Genomic DNA, 16,789 nt, shown 5'->3' on the forward strand with positions numbered 1-16,789 from the left:
GAAATTCTTCAAATCCGTTCTCTGCTTTCAAGGAAAACAAGGTAATTGTGAATCAAATAGCTTTTATTAAAATATTAGTGGTTAGGCTCACACCAGCTCTGCATAGTCCTCACCTACATGAGAGGTGGGATCATCATTACATTGTAAAATACACCCAAATACCCCAAGCTGAATGAAAACTATCAATGCCACCCAAAGGTCTTGATATGTAACTAAATGAACACAGCCCTTTTCATGAATAAATACATCTAAGAACCTGTGATACATTGGCTGAATATTTACCATGGCTGGTGTTGGTGTTTACAGGGGGTCGCCTTAAATGAAGTGTGAGGTTATGCCAATATGGCAGTGTCTAACTTGAAGCATTTTGGTGCAACATACAAAAGGCAATTTATGATATCTGAGCGTATACTTAGGTGCATAAGGCAGGAAATTACTGAAGTTACTTTCACAAAAGGTTTGAAGATAGGCGCAAAGGTTCACTGGTACAGATATAAAGCAGCGGCGTTGATATTACTGTATGTGCAATGGCAGTGATTCACATTAAATACAACATAAACAATGAAAGGTACTGAATAACAGGTCTGGATGGTTCAACTGGTCCTGTTTACTTAGATGCATACAAAACAAGGCTTAATTACTTAAGCACAGTTGGCCCTCAAACTCTTTTGGATACAATAATTGATCCAACCAGTTGGACCTGAAAAGTGAGGTTAGACTTTCATGATTTGGAAAAAATATGAAAGTAACTATTTCATGTGCTCTTAATAATATATGATCACTGTTCCTAATTATAGGTCTTATTCTTAATGTATATTACATTCTTTGAATAATCAGTGGCTGTGGGCATGCTATTAACTTTAAAATTAACAGGTGAACAAATGTAACAAAATATTGTAACATTTAAAAGTGATATCATGTTAAGCTATTCCAAGAAAATCCAGTCAGTTGTTCAAAACAGACCTGCCACAGCAACGTTAAATGGATTAGCACTGTAATCACATCATAACACAAGATTTGATCAGCTTGCAAAGTGGAACGCTATTCAGTGCTCCACAATTAATTAATCCAGTAATGCATAAATTTGCCACTAGGTGCTACTACAATACTGCAGAGAAGACTCTTAACCCTTGTGTTATCTTCGGGTCATTCTGACCCATCAGTCATTGTGACCCACCGTCGTATTGCGACAGATTTACCGCATACAAAGACAAAGTGAAGCCTTTTCTTTTAACCGTTGGGCTGTCTCAGACCCCCCACATTGCGAAGGTTAAAAGAAAATTATTTTAATTTGTTTTTGTATTGGGTAAAATTGGGTAAACACAACGATGGTTTGTTATGAACCTTTGGGTCATGTGACCCGAAGGCAGCACGAGGGTTAATACAATTTGTAAATGACAGATAAATGACAAAATCTGATCAGTTGCACACACAATTTTTGTTAAAATTAATAAAGTTTTTGTTCTAATTCATTTTCATTGACAAAATGTTTATCATCATCATTATCATTATTGTATCCAAAACGGGTTGAAACAATGTGGACTACTGTCATTAACAATGCCTGTAGTCCGCATTGATTCTACCAAAGCTGTAATGAGAGAAATCATTTCTATGAAATTATAACTTTTTATAGCTTTCGGTTCCCAAGACAAAACATTTAGTGTCTACAGAAACTGTACAGCACAACAGACTATCCGAATAATATTTCTGTTTAAAGAAGCCTTCATTTGAAGAACGATAAAGACATTATTTCTCATACATTACATTCCTGGTGACATATTCTCACATTCTTTCATTGCTCACAACCTAAAAGTGATGTCATGCGCTCTCATAAACAATTCACACCACAAATGACAGTGTGAGTAACATTAACAGTTCACAATAGATTCTCCGTGACTCTACATAAAATGATAGTAAAGAAGAATAAAGACATACTGTGTGTAACACTTATCAGTGTCAGTTAATGGGTCTCAAATAAGAAAGGAACACTGCAGTATTCCCCTGCTATTGTAATACGTATACGGTGTGTTTCACTTAGTACTGTAATCATTTATTGACATATGTATTAACTGTACTTTATGTAGACTTATTGAGTTAGTATACAGCACCTATGAATAAATTCAGATGCAGTCCTTATTCATATGTCCAGTACAAAGGTGTTTCAGTAATACACAGACGTGGACATTGTGTTATAATCAACCTGCCACACATTCATCTCTTTTTTGAGCGACATTGGAGTTCAGATTCCCCCCCCCCCCCCCCCCACACACACACACACAAAAAAATAGATCTTACTCAGCCCTCATACAATTCTACTCCTCCTTTCTGCACCCCTTGAAAGTCCTCCTCAATCAACCTCTCTTTAGGGCCTTCCAACTAAGCAGCCAATCCCAAATCTTTTCTTTGCCCCATCCCAAAGCCCGAGGCAAGTATAAGCAATATAGAAATACTATAGGTTTTTAACTTCTGAATTTCAATATTAATCTACATTGGTAGGAGTAAAGAAATGATTTGGGATTGGTCTGTGTTCACTCTTTCAGCCTTCCTTTTCTCTTCTAGATCCTCCCTCTAGTCACTGTCCCGCTCCCGCTCTCGCTCCAGTGCCAACTCCAACTCCAAATCTTCGTTGTCCAGCAGTTTCTCCTCATTATCCTCTTCTTCATCTTCCATTTCTTCCTCCTCCTCCTCCCCACCTCCATTCATCATCTCCATCTCCATACCTGCTTCCTCGACCTCCCCCTCCAGCCCGTTGAAGGCCTCCTGGGAGACCTCAACCATCTCAGTCCCCTGGATCTCCACCGCGCCCTCTCTGATCTTCTTGACGTGGAAGGTAAATGGGGGCACCTTGTAGACGGCGGTGTTGGCTCGAGCGTAGACGGTGTGGTCGGGCGTGAATGACTTCTTCATCTTCTCCCGGGAGGTCTTCATCTTCTCTTTGCGCTCAGGGTTTACGCTCATACGCGTTCCCAACTTTCCCATCTTCTTTTCAATGTTATGACGTGTCTTCTCCAAGTTCTCCTTGGTCCTTTGCTTGGTTTTCTCCAAGTTCTCCTTGGTCTTTTGCTTGGTTTTCTCTAGGTTCTCCTTTGTTTTCTGTTTGGTTTTCTCTAGGTTCTCCTTTGTTTTCTGTTTGGTTTTCTCCAAGCTGTCTTTTGTCTTTTGCTTGGTCTTGTCCATCTTGTCTTTGGAGAAGACCGTCTTGAGCGTCTGCACGCGCTGGAGGCTGCTCCGCTTGATACGCTCAGTACGTGACTCTTCTATGGTCTCCTCGATTTCCACCTCTTCCTCATCAGAGGAGAGGTCCACATGGGCTTTCTCTTCTTCTCCTCCTTCCTCTCCTGGTTCCTCCACCACTTCCTTCAGCTCTAGCTGGCTGCCTTTGCTGCCCCCTATAGACTCGGGCACCTTCATGGATTTGGACACACTGACTTTGGAGGGCACCTTCACTTCATCCTGAAGACAAGAGCAGAAACATATAAACATTTAGTCAAACCACCTGAAAATGCTTTCAGAAATACCCACAGCTATTCTGTATATCATCTGCAGAAAGTCTTGAGAAACAGAATTCAATGTTGCATCTTGAGAGCATCGCCAGAAACAATAACTTAAAATTTGAAGCATGTGTGACATCATGTACTTGTGAAAAAACAGTAGCTGTGTCTATGGGTACATGTTTGTGTACTTGTTAGTGCATAACAGCCAGGATCATGTTTGTGTGCTTTTCTATGTGCTAATGTGTTTGTGAGGAAACCCCTATCAGTTCTGCAGTGAGTGTGTGACACACCTAAACCCTGAGATCTAACACACCTCCCCACTCCCAGATCCCCGCCTCAAAACAGCCCCCAGCCGACCTCCTCCTTCTCCTGTTTCCATATTTCCATTCCTCAATCTCCAAGACCATTACATTTTCCACTGTCGTGTCTCCCTCTGGCATGAGAAAAATGAACAACCTTCAGTATCCAAGCTTTGTAACAGATCCCATCTCGCCCTTGCTATTGCCAAAAGCAATCAGAGTACCTTTGTTTTAGTCCTTAATGACTATATTGTTCAGAGCTGCTCCTCATGGTGATGAGTAATGTTCCTCACTTCCATTGTCCTGAACACACAGACACACACACACACGTACGTACGTGCGTGTGCACACACACACACAGACACACACACACACAGACACACACACGCACGTACGTGCGTGTGCACACACACACACAGACACACACACACACAGACACACACACACACAGACACACACACACACACACATGCACACACACTGGCTAACATTGAAGGGGAGGAGAGACCTTCAGGCTTTTCCTGACAGGAACAAGGTGAGCCCACGGTTCTGCAGGCCAACACACGCCCTCAGATCTCACTCTTTACCCAATTCTGTATCAGTTGGAATACTTAATGAATGAACAGAGGTAATTGGGATACATTTACCTTCATTTTCATTACAGGTCGAGGCAACACCTTCCATTAATGTAACATTACCTACCATGTAACTTAACTCCACTTCCACCATTTTAGTTACATACATAGGAACTTTTATGTAGTTACAAAAATCACTCAGCTCCAGGTTGAGTTTTCTCATGTTTGACTCACACAAGGTGTCCCTGTCCATTCTTGATTAACAAAGTGACATGTATTTGCCCTCCAAAAAGCACCTCAAACTGCCTGACACGGGACCAGGCCAGACGAGTGCTCCAGGACCATATAAACACATGCTTTTGGTCCCCTTTTGTTGTCATTTCCTCCATTCCAGCCCTTCCTTTTCCCCTCCCTCCCGCCCCCCTGTACTCTTCTCTTCAGGCCCGCTCCCTCTCCTCACATTCCTGCCTCGGAAGCCCCTCTTCCCGTGTGTGTGTGTTCCGCTGGAGTGTACAATGCACCGGCTTGTTAATGGAAAACTAACTTTTTGGGGTTTCCATCACGGCAGTATTGTAAGCCACAGCAGTGCTAGGTCATGTGGGTCTCCAGCCAATAGATAAATATAAAAATACAGCACACATGCATTATGCTGTGAATGTGTATTGTTTCTCTCAACTCTCCACAGCAGATGCAGACCAGCCATTTATTAACAATGACGTCAAACTCCTCCATTAAACTATACTCAAACTCCAGAATGTATTGTGTTCATTCATCAGATGGTATTATCGAACACAATGTACAGTGGGGGGATTTGAACCTGAGACTTTGTGATCTACAGTCAAACACTCTAACCACTGAGCGACAGTATGCCTTCCCTATATTTTCTCAACTCATTTGAAATTGTGACTCCTTGTTCTCCTTGTCTTCTGTCTAACCAGCTGTCTTCTGCTGTACCATTCCTATCTGCCTGGGAGACCACTTCAAAGACAAGGAACTCAAAGGTTATTGCACTCACATTATGGCCTTCTTTGGGACTTGGCGTAATGGAGAAAAGTGTGTGTCTATGGAAAAGAGTTTGACAGGAAGAAAGGCATTCACCTTGGGTTGAATGATATCCTGACCCCCTCCTACTTTAATGGGACATTGTTCTCCAAGAGGCTACCGACTGAAAGACAGGAAGGTAAACTTGAACATACCCGGCCATGGAAAGCTTAGATTGTAGATTTTAGTTACGCTCAGGACTGGAGACTGGAGGTGAGTGAATAGTAAGTGTCTTAACAGTTAAATGTTTTTTGCTCAAGCTTTGGGACAATTTGCTCAAGCCTTATATTTGCAAGCATTTGAAATTGCAAATGAGACACTCTATTGCAAAACGCTTTTGTACCAAAGTTATGTGCGCTGGAGTGTTGGGAGTAGTCCATGATTTATGCTTCATTATGAAATGGGGCCTTAATCGCATAATGCTCCTACTTGGTGTTGATTAGATATGTGGGAGTGTGTGTGTGTGTGTGTGTGCCTGAAGGTCTATCCTCCCCTTTACAGCCAGCAAATGAGTGAGTGAGTGTGTTTGTGTGTGTGTATATCTTAGTAGGGGTCTGTGCATAGTTATTTCAGACCTCCCCTCCTGTGCTGCAGATTCCACTGGTCAATGCTGCGTTCCAGTCACACTGACACACACAATTACACACTCACACACACAACACACACAGAGGCAACCCAAACACCCCTCTGTTGTCTATAGCAACACAACCACTGAGAAACTCCCTTTTATGTATTCTGAGATGTTCTGGCTGGAGGGCAGTTTGTTTTACTTCATTTGTTTTTCTCCCTTTCTGTACTTCATTCTGTTTTTTATTTGCATCCTTAGTTTTCATTTTGTTTCTCTTTGCTTAGACTTAACATCGTTTTGGGTCTTAAGGACCCCTTGAAAAGTAGACAATTCATAAATAAATACAGATGATATCAAGTAATATATTGTCTTTCTTTCTTTCCTTCCGCCCCTGTTAGATCCTCACTTAGTCCCTTCCTCTTTCTCTCTCTGTTCCTTCTCTTAGTCATGGAGAGAGTGCTTCACTAGTTCTCTGAGTCATGGCTGGTGGAAAAGTCATCTGTCTGAGAGGTGTTTACAGTGTGGTGCTAGACTCCCCTCTCAGAGTGCCTACACCACCCACTACGATTCTGTGTGTGCCCACTATACCTACACCATATCCAGTTATCTGCACTACAGTACCATGCGAAATTAAACATTCCCTTTAAGTTGTCCTATTTCAAGTTAGCTTTATAGTATGAGATTTGACTTCACTGACACTGGCAAGCAAATATAGTTTCTGTGTTACATTTTGCTCTCCTGTTTTGTCATTTTCGTTGTCATGTTGCTCTGGGCTAGTGGGTTTGGGGGTAGGCAAAAAGGCTCACATGCTGAGATCAGCTGGCTGGTGACCCATGCAGTCAGCACAAATCAGACTATCCTCTCTCCAGCTTCTAACAGATTTTTTGGCCTTGTATTTGCAGTGCGCTTGTCCTGCAGTTGTCATTCGTAGTAGCGGTAGTAGTTTTGGTAGATTGGTAGCCATAGTGGTGATTATAGAGATAATCTACACAATCCTAATTAAAGTACAGCATTCTGTTTAGGTTCATCATCAGAAAACAGAAATCCATACATTACAATTACTGTTACGGTTATCGGCACCCTTCTCACTGTGTTGCATCTATTAGGACCACCGTACTAACAGCCTTTTACTGTCCATGAGTCTTCACTTCAGATTTTCCACTCCTAAAGGGAAAAAGTCATTTCACATTTACAAACAGGCATGTGTCAAAGGGACCTCATTTGACCGTGGCGGGGGCCTCAAGTTGGAGGCTGAGGAGCAGCGCACCATGGAAGCTTTCCGCCCCTGCCCACAGTACAGCCACTCATCATGGTCATGTGTACAGCTCTTTCACATCTGTCTCCACTAGGTCAGAGAGGAATCCCTCTCTCTCCTACCACCAACACTTTCCTCTCTGTTTTCCTGTTCGAGACCCACCCTGTGAACTCCTGCTGGAGGCGTAGACACACACACACACACATACACACACTAAGGGGATTTTCCAGTATATACTGCAGAGAGGAAACCCGGGGAATCCTCATGACATAACATCGGATGCCAAGACAACATGGAGAAGAAGTAATTTGTAACAAATGGGTTTGTTTTTGCAGCTTTGAAGTAAGCCATTTATTACAGTCACTAAGGAATACATTTGTATTCTTCAAAGGCTTTGAAGGATTGTAGTTAACATGCATTTTACATAACTGCCTTCTTTAGCATTATTTTCAGGCCTTCTATTTTTATACAAAAAAAAGCAAATAGATAGGACTTGAAAAATGAATCCTCCAGCGACTGGACATGTCAGAATGAATTGCACCACACACACCACAGAAACTCCCTGACTGTACAACTCAAAAAGCTAGATGGCCTTGAGTTAATGTAATCCCCAAAACCCTGTAATGGAACACACCACAATGCAAGTTATATTAACTTCTACATTCTGATCTTGGGTCCGCTTTGTATTTACTCTATAACAGTTCAGGGTTCAGCTGTGAAATCAGTTTGCAAAGTAACTTTTACAAAGAGGGCACTGAGTGATAGTGTGATAGATTTGTAGGTATCTGCTGCCATGCCCAGTCAAGGGTGGAAAGGGGCCAGTGTGTGTGTGACTCATGTGAGAGACATGGGAAAGACTGTGATGGGCAAATACAGATGGACTCTTGGGAAAACGGCTGCTCCTTTTTTCCATTTTGTATTTTCCTAGCCCTTTAATCATGAATCTAGGACACATGGAGAGAAAGAAGGAGAGAGGGAGAGAGAGATAGAAAGAGAGACAGAGAGAGAGAGAAAGAAAGAGAGAGAGAGCGATTAACGGACAGAGAGCGAGAGAGAGAAATCTTGCTATATAAAGTTATGGCATGCCGCAGGTCCCTTTGGGGAGAACAGAGAGTGATGAATCACCAGGCCTGCTGCTGTTGCTGTTCAAACACTGGAACAGAGAGCAGACCCAGAGATCCCATCTCTTCTCTTCACTCTCTCATTACTGAGGGTGGTCACCAGGAAGAACTTCAACTGCAGGAAGCTTCCACGGAGATGGAGTGCACTTGCACTGCTCCTTGCTCCTTTCATGATGAGAGAAGTTTTCTTTTTTTACTTGTTTCCTTTGGGAGGAGTTCATACTCACTCCCACTCCTCTTTGGGATGGGTGCCCTTTCACAGCCCCGCACGGACACTCCCTGACTGCACTCCCCTTGTATCGGGAGCACACTTGTAGAAAGAGAGCTGCATCGGTGCACTTTCACTGACCTTCCCAAGACTCGTACTGGTATGTCCTGATGATGTTTACGCAGTAAACTCCATTGTCACTTGCCATGGCATTAGAGCAACCCAGTCTATACATGCCATTGGAGCAACCAGGGCTTCCTAAAGAGTTACCTTGGATACCAGCAGCTCTGTGTCAAGCACCCTGTCTTGGTTTCTAACCTGTTTTCACATACTCCAGCTGACACTGCAAGATACAGCATGCTATTGTAATGAAGACTAACTGGAGGTTGTTTTCCTGCATACTTTTGTCCATGCTCCTATCAAACACATGTACATTCATGCATAAACACACACACACACACACACACGTGAAGAGGAGCACACACACACTCACAAAAACAAGTACACACATACGCCTCTGTGATGAGTAAATGCAGAAACCTATCATTAATTATTCTCTGTAATCCCTCTGACATCTGTGAGGTTTCCATTAGATTCCCATTTCTTTCTGCTAATAGAGAGACCAAGCCAGCCATTCAGTTCTATGGGTACAGAATAATATTCAATTGGTATGTAGTCCATTTAAAGCTGTGATATAAGTACTCTGTAATTTCATGTTCTATTCTCAAAACAGTCCAAATTCAAACCTTTGCCAGTCTTTGGCAGAGTAACTGCACACATTATTATGGGATACCCAGAGCTTGGCACTACTGGCTCCATTCTCTCTCCCCAGCCACAGTTTATGTACAATTCCGCACGCTTGGCTAATAGGGACTCAGAGTGGGATGACAGTGGCCGTTGCCATGGCTGCCCTGTGTTACTCTTTCCAATAACAACTGAGGGAGATTTGTGTTTATAGGGAGATTTATGATCCTTGTAGAGAAGTGGCTTCTTCCTCTAACACAGCACCTTTCTTCCTTTGTGTAGCTAAGACACAGCATCTAAGTTTAAATTGGTATATCAGAGTTTAGTAAAAGGTAGTACAGGCATAAATAATTTTTTGCATAAATAGAAGTTTCAGTTTAGATTTTATTGCAGTTAAATATTTGGATCCTGCAACTCTATATCCAAAAACCTTACCAGGAGAACAGTAGATATTCTACAGACATACACAATAAAGTGTCAGTTTATAATAAAACTGCACTTTATCTTACTATGTCCTTAATTACATTATGAAGTGCTCAAACTTATGATGAGTCACCATGGCATGTCCAATGCATGGCATTAAGTTAAATTACAGCTTATTTGAGCTTTCACAAAGAACTTGTGTTCTTAAAAAACAACATCCAAAAGAACATCAAATATAAAATCATATGATGTTGTTACTATCTTTTGTGGCCAAGGCGAGGAGTCCTTGGGCTGTGACTCACAGAAGGGTTGTGCTGGGTCCGTGTTTGTCCTGCAGCTACTGGGGCTGTAGTTACCAATCTCACTTGCTAACAATCTGTCCTCTGATAACAGTGTCCTCAATTAACATTGTACATAAAGTATCCCGATTTAAAATTTAAGAAATATACTTTATACAGCATTAATGGTGATAACTGTAGAACAGTCTGTAAGTAAGGTACTGTACTGCCCTAACTACTATATTCAGCTAACTTGGCCATCTTGCTGTTTAAGCCTAGTAAACCACCCAACATCTCACAGTTACAACAGAATCACATACTGTTTGTTGTTCGTTCTTACATTGAACTAAAGTAGGTGTTGTTTTTTTCAACTCAAACAAAACACAACTATAATGTTATGGGCGTCAAGCCACAAAGCTTTGGATTTCCTTGGACAACAAGACCATCATGGACACTATGATCCAAACCAAACAGGAACCAAACAGGAACATGGTCTTCTAAAGGGCTTTTCCTTCTCACAATCAAACAAGTATGCAATACTTCCTATTTTTAGAACTTGGCCCCTCTCTCTCTCTTCTCTCTTTCTTTTTTCTTTCTGTCTTTCTATGGAAAGGGTAGTTGCCTCTAGACCAGAAGTCTCCTATACTTGCCTTTGATTATGTTATGTTACCCGCCAATTTGAATATTTTTTAGGCCAATGCTTTTAAGGAGAAGTAAGCAACTTTGAGTCAGCAAAATATTTATTTACAAATGCTTCATGACATGGCTGTCAGAGTAGCGTACCTGGTTTTAGTGCTGTTTATCTTTCCCATGTGTCTGTTTGCTATTTATTGTAACATACTGATGAACATGAGCATATATGAAGCCCTCTGTGACATTGCTTGTAAAAAAAGGCTATACAAATTCATTGTATCTGTATATTTGTATAGTGTTTTTTGCATTGAATGATAGGCCCCTGTTTAACTGAGACCTTGGCCTTCCTAAAATAAAATGAAGGAAACATGTAACTGATAGGATAGGCTTGCTATTCACTGTCTCCAAATTTCTATGAAGAAACTAGTAGCTTACTAAATGTTCAACAGTCTGGCTTCTTAGTGAGATGGAGGAACCAGAGCATTCCTCCTAGTTTGCCCATATAAGGTCCTCTAGACCTCAGAGTCTTGAATTAATTTAGCTCTTCATACAGTTTACTGTCAACATTGTGGGTTTTAGATTTGTGCTGTTCTCAGGCAGAATGCCCAATACAAATCAATCATTTGGGTTGTCTATATCAAGATAAAATCACATTATGAATTGAGAAATGTTCTAGTTTAGTAATGAAAGGAACGCAAAACCCAACTACATATGACTCATTTGGTGTGTATGCAAGCGTAGGTAAGGATACAATTAAATAGCTGCTTGAAAGTCCTTGTCAAGAAACATTTATAAAACATTTTGAGTGAGAATGTGTTGGTGTGCACATTCATACACAGTGTGTGCCTGATGTTCATTTGTGTGACAGGGTGTCAGAGAGATGGAGGAGGTAAGATATTGGATAGGCAGAGGCCCTGTGGCTTGGGGCAGGGAGAGAAGGGGCCAGATGTTTCAGGGAGGATGGAGCATCAGGTACTATAGTAATTCCATTAAAGGGAGTCTGACGAGAGGAACATATTAGGTGGTACAGTACCAGAAGGAGGTAGAAGAGTGGTACCAGAGGTAGGAGTATAATGGGTGGGGGTGGAGAGGTACAGCAAAGCAGGAGAAATGCCGATGGTATGAATCAGCTGTCTAAATATGTGCAACCAAACCCCACACCCTCATACCCTGCCTGTACAAAGAGGATAGACCTCTTCTTCAGTCCTCCCCCCCCCCCCCCATGTCTATCTGGCACACTGGTCTGCACTATCACATTCTGTCGCTCTTTGTTTCCTCCCTCTCTCTCTCTCTCTCTCTCTCTCTCTCTCTCTCTCTCTCTCTCTCTCTCCATCTCTCTCTCGCTTACTCTCTTACTCTCTCTCTCTCTCTCTCTCTCTCTCTCTCTCTCTCTCTCTCTCTCTCTCTCTCTCTCTCTCTCTCTCTCTCTCTCTCTCTCTCTCTCTCTCTCTCTCTCCATCTCTCTCTCGCTTACTCTCTCTCTCTCTCTCTCTCTCTCTCTCTCTCTCTCTCTCTCTCTCTCTCTCTCTCTCTCTCTCTCTCTCTCTCTCTCTCTCTCTCTCTCTCTCTCTCTCTCTCTCTCTCTCTCTCTCTCCATCTCTCTCTCGCTTACTCTCTCTCTCTCTGTCCCTCACATGGTGCTGCCACATTCCAGTTCCAGGTCTCTAAGTGCTACAAGCCCAATTCCTGGCCTCCTTCAGAGGGGCCAACAGTCCCACAGACATACTGTCAGCTGTCCATGACTATCCTGACATCAGAGGGACTAAGAAGTGTCATACAGGACATGGCGAAATACACACACAGAGACACACCCATGGGAGGACAGCTGTTGCTGTTAACAAAGTGAGGGAGATGTTACTCTCACTTAATTTACTGACAGAGCTTAAAGTATGTTCATCCTCCCAATGGTCTGCAACATATTTTAGCCAACCCTTGATTAGCTTATCTCAGCAGCACACCACTGACTTTTCCTCAACGTTTTTGATTAATTGTAACGCCAGCATTCCGCTCCCTCCAGCACATTCAGAGGCTGTAGGGCCTTCAGGGGTACCACACCTGGGGAGAACTAAGGCCTCCTGAAGAGATGGGGCGGTGACTGCCGGGTCAACAGTCACTTGTTCAGTGAAGATAAACACCCTACAGCCTGCTGACTACAAAGCTCTCCAGCTGTATATTCTCCATGCAACAGTGGATGTCAGTGAGTTGCTATGTGTTTTTTCTAACAGCGGAGGGCTGAGGAAAGGTGTTTTCTATTAACATGGATAGGAGTCCGATTATCTTTTCAGAATACAGATCATTCAGAAAGAGTTGAGTCATTCTAAAGGAGACGGAAATTCAGACAGAATGTTGGAACAAAGACAAAAACCAGAAAATACTTTCATTCACTTTCGTCTGATGGGAATTTACACCGGCTTCACACCTGATGTTGTGTATGAGGTTGTGTTTCCCTATAACATTCTCTGTGTCACTTTGACCCAAGAAGCACACAAACAGTGGTACCACTGGTACGCATAGTGCCATCCACTGGCTAGAATGCATAAACAAACTCCAAGAACCACGCCCGCAACACCATCTGACTAATTTGACAACCTGACGACAACTACCATGGATTTTAGATTTGAAAGTTCCCCTTCTTGACTGTGTTTGTTAATAAGGTACGATTTCCACCAACAGCTGGTACTGTCTGGTAACTGGGAAGCAATAAATACTTCACCAGTGCTGTACTCCCTTCCATGCAAGTGGCATTCTTGAAAAGGAAGGTATTTATGTGTCCAAAATTTGCCCAATGTAGCAAAAACAGTGTGACAGTTTATAGGGGGTCTGCCAGTGGAATTTTCTACAGTTGAGATGTTGAAAGAATTTGACCTTGGTGCCTACAAACAGTGCCCTCACTTAACAGATAACATTGTGCTTGTGTTTTTAATTAAGATGAATAAGATGGTACGTCATCACTAGCAGATTTAAACAAAGCTGATGTTTTGAGTTAGAGAGATAGGCATTTCATAGGGAATTTCTCCTCTTGCCTCAGGGCCTGAAATGTTGGCTCATTGGGAATTTGACTCGGAATACATGGAACTTTGGCTTTTCAATCTAATCTGTTTTTAATTAAACTACTGATTTATGATGTTTCAGATCGAGAGATACTACAATCAACAAATTATCACACTCCCTTAAAAGTGATGACTGACTGCCACCAATTAGAACTCAGTGTTCCACGCAGACTGACAGGTTCATCTGTGGAGAATTGTATGTGCTAATTCGCCAGTATAACTCTCGAGTTTTTGTTTATGGTGTGTGTGTGTGGGTGTGAACATGGAGGTAAGGTGGGAGGGACAATAATATGTATTCTGAATATACTATATTGTTTTTGAGTGAGTGAGCAATGTGTGGTAGGTAGCTGTTGTATTTATACTTGTATGTGTAAGTGTATGTGTGTGTGTGTGTGTGTGTGTGTGTGTGTGTGTGTGTGTGTGTGTGTGTGTGTGTGTGTGTGTGTGCTTGCGTGCATGTTTACTGGATACATATAATGTGTGACCATTTGTTACTAGTGTCTGAAAAGTGAATTACTTTAGGTGAGAGAGAGAGAGAGAGAGAGAGAGAGAGAGAGAGAGAGAGAGAGAGAGAGAGAGAGAGAGAGAGAGAGAGAGAGAGAGAGAGAGAGAGAGGGAGGGAGGGAGGGAGAGAGCGAGAGAGAGGGAGGGAGGGAGGGAGGGAGAGGGAGAGAGAGAGAGAGAGAGAGAGAGAGAGAGAGAGAGAGAGAGAGAGAGAGAGAGAGAGAGAGAGAGAGAGAGAGAGAGAGAGAGAGAGAGAGAGAGAGAGAGAGAGAGAGAGAGAGAGAGAGAGAGAGAGAGAGAGAGAGAGAGAGAGAGAGAGAGAGAGAGAGAGAGAATGAAAGAGAGGAAAAGAGAGAATGGGGGCTGCATTAGTAAGCAATGCTTAAGTCAGGGGTGGAAACTCTGAATGTTCCCGCGCCACTGTGCAAAGCTGCAAGCTATTACACATTACGCCACAGCAAGGCTAAAAAAAGATCCGCGCAGGGCTCCCCAACTCCCTAAAACTACAGACTGTCTTTTGAAATGAAACATCTGCCATTCAAACTCTCCTTTACACTGTCTTTCCCTCCTCTTTCCCTTCCACGTCCCCATATGAACAGCCACCCCTACATCTTAAAGCACACTTTTAAGGCTGCTCAGGGTATTTTCCATCCTTTTTTTTTTTTAAGGAAAACTTAGATGACCTTTTTATGGATTCCTTATGCCTATAGAAGTTAGCTGAGTCCACATGTGGACTTATGTATTTTTAACTCAGCATGGAGTACTATAGGATCAAAGGTATGACTAAGTTCCCTGCAGTGGACACGGGACTGGCTACAGTTCAACTAGGTGTGGCACAAGGGGCTGGTGTGGTGCCTGCATTGATTTACAGTGTACTTAAACACTCCTGTATTCTAACAGTAATAGCTTCTAAATAAGTACAGTATATAAATGCTGTATATATTGTGTGAATTTAAGAAGTATATTTATACTGTTTGTACAAATTATTATAGATCTACAAGTTATACAAAATAAGTTAAATTATACCATGAAGACAAACAGAAGTTAAAAACATCAAAGTGTTAAGTGTCAGTTTAAGTGGCATGTATTTTTCCTGGACCAGTTTGATAGCACAGGCTGTCAGTTGGGTAAGAGCCAAGCAATACCTTGAGGGGAGCCACTCCCCAAACTCCTCTGTTTTCACTGAGAGCCAAGAGGTGTTTGTGTCTACATTTTGAACAATGAATAATATTAGCATCTTCAATAAGACCACTTTCTTTCCTGTGCCCCACCGCACCCCACCCCCCAGCACCATGATAGTGTTTTGTCATTGTCAAATGGGCATGCTTATATTCCCCAATACACACCTGTATGCATGTGTGCACTCAGACACACATCCACACACTAACCCCACCACCACAACCACCTCCACTACTTCCGCAAACCCTCACCTGATAAATCATGACTTTGAAGTTGCGTCTCTTCAGCAGCTCGTTCTCGTTGCTCTCCAGCTTCTTGATCTGACCTCCCTGCTTCTCCAGGTTGGCTCGAACCGTCTTGACGTTGACGCTCACTTTGCGCACCTTTTCCAACATCTTGTTGACACTGTTGGAAGTCGTGCTGTGGCTCTTGGCCAGCTTGGTGAGCTCGCCCTGGATGCCCGTGACAGAGCGTTCCATTTCTTGCTGTCTCGCCTCAAGCCCACTCTGGGTCTGCTGGATCTGGTCCACCGCCCCAATGATCTTGTCCAAAAGGGCCAGAACCATCACCCCGTTCACCTGGGAGTCCATTTTGTCGTCTTTCTCTTCTTCAGCATCCCCCTCAGTGCCGAGGGTCAACTGCTCCTTTCTGACAGCGGCTTCGTCTTCGTCATCAGAAGGTGGCAGGTTGACCTCGTCGTCGGAGATCTCAGTGAGGGTTTGCTGCTCCAGGTGAACACTTGAGCTTTCAATGACTTCCATGGTTCCTTCTCAGTTACTTTTAAGAATTAGAGTTGTAATATTCACAAACACACACAGATGACGTTTGCCAAAAAATTATATTTGTTTTCTCTGTCTTTTGAAAGTTCTTAACACCTGATATCACCCTCTCTTCACGTCTAACCTTCTCTGGTCGTCTTCACTTTTCTCTGCTCCTCAAGCTTTCTCTTTCAAACAAACATTCACTCTGCGTTTCTTTCCTTATTTCTCTCTCTCTCCCCCTCTTGTTCTATCCCTGGGTGTGGGCCAGTGTTCAGGGAAAGCAGAGCAGGTCTGGAAGTTACCACATGAGCGCCGGGACACGAATGCCACACTTCCCAGAGAAACCCTCCAGTCAAAACTAGAGCCAGCAGCTTTTTTCCTCTCCAGCCCTCTTTTGCCATGGACCCTCCCTTTCCCCTCCCTGTTCCCTCCCACTATCAGTGCAAGCCTGCCCACCCACAGGGTAACACCCCCCCCCCCCCCTCTCCACAAATCCAGAGAGCCCACTTTTCTACGCAACATGTTTGGAAAAGTTACAGCGAATGTGTAGAGAGCAACAGTGCCTGTCAAATACAAGCTCAAGCGCAACAAGCGGTGGACTGTCTAAGAAGAGCTAGAGAAGTATTTTTTTTCCATTCACTTTTCCTTATCCCTAG

The 16,789-nt window shown here is 42.9% G+C and overlaps 1 protein-coding gene across 1 annotated transcript; it reads right to left on the minus strand.

Moving 5' to 3' along the window:
• Window positions 1-45: 45 nt before the first annotated feature.
• Window positions 46-16,481, minus strand: cavin1b (caveolae associated protein 1b). Its single transcript, XM_062475024.1, has 2 exons — window positions 15,624-16,481; window positions 46-3,453 (listed from the first exon to the last, which is right to left on the minus strand). The coding sequence occupies exons 1-2, from the start codon at window positions 16,131-16,133 to the stop codon at window positions 2,569-2,571; spliced, it is 1,395 nt and encodes a 464-aa protein (XP_062331008.1). The 5' UTR covers window positions 16,134-16,481; the 3' UTR covers window positions 46-2,568.
• Between the last annotated feature and the right edge of the window lie 308 nt (window positions 16,482-16,789).

Source organism: Osmerus eperlanus, chromosome 12 (genome assembly GCF_963692335.1).
Source record: "Osmerus eperlanus chromosome 12, fOsmEpe2.1, whole genome shotgun sequence".
NCBI classification, from domain to species: Eukaryota; Metazoa; Chordata; class Actinopteri; order Osmeriformes; family Osmeridae; genus Osmerus; species Osmerus eperlanus.

Excerpts from the sequence above, each read along its gene's own strand:
- cavin1b (XM_062475024.1), bottom strand. The coding sequence starts at position 16,133 with ATGGAAGTCATTGAAAGCTCAAGTGTTCACCTGGAGCAGCAAACCCTC. Across the intron at positions 3,454-15,623 it reads TCAAAGTCATGATTTATCAG|GATGAAGTGAAGGTGCCCTC; the intron begins GTGAGGGTTTGC and ends TCTTGTCTTCAG.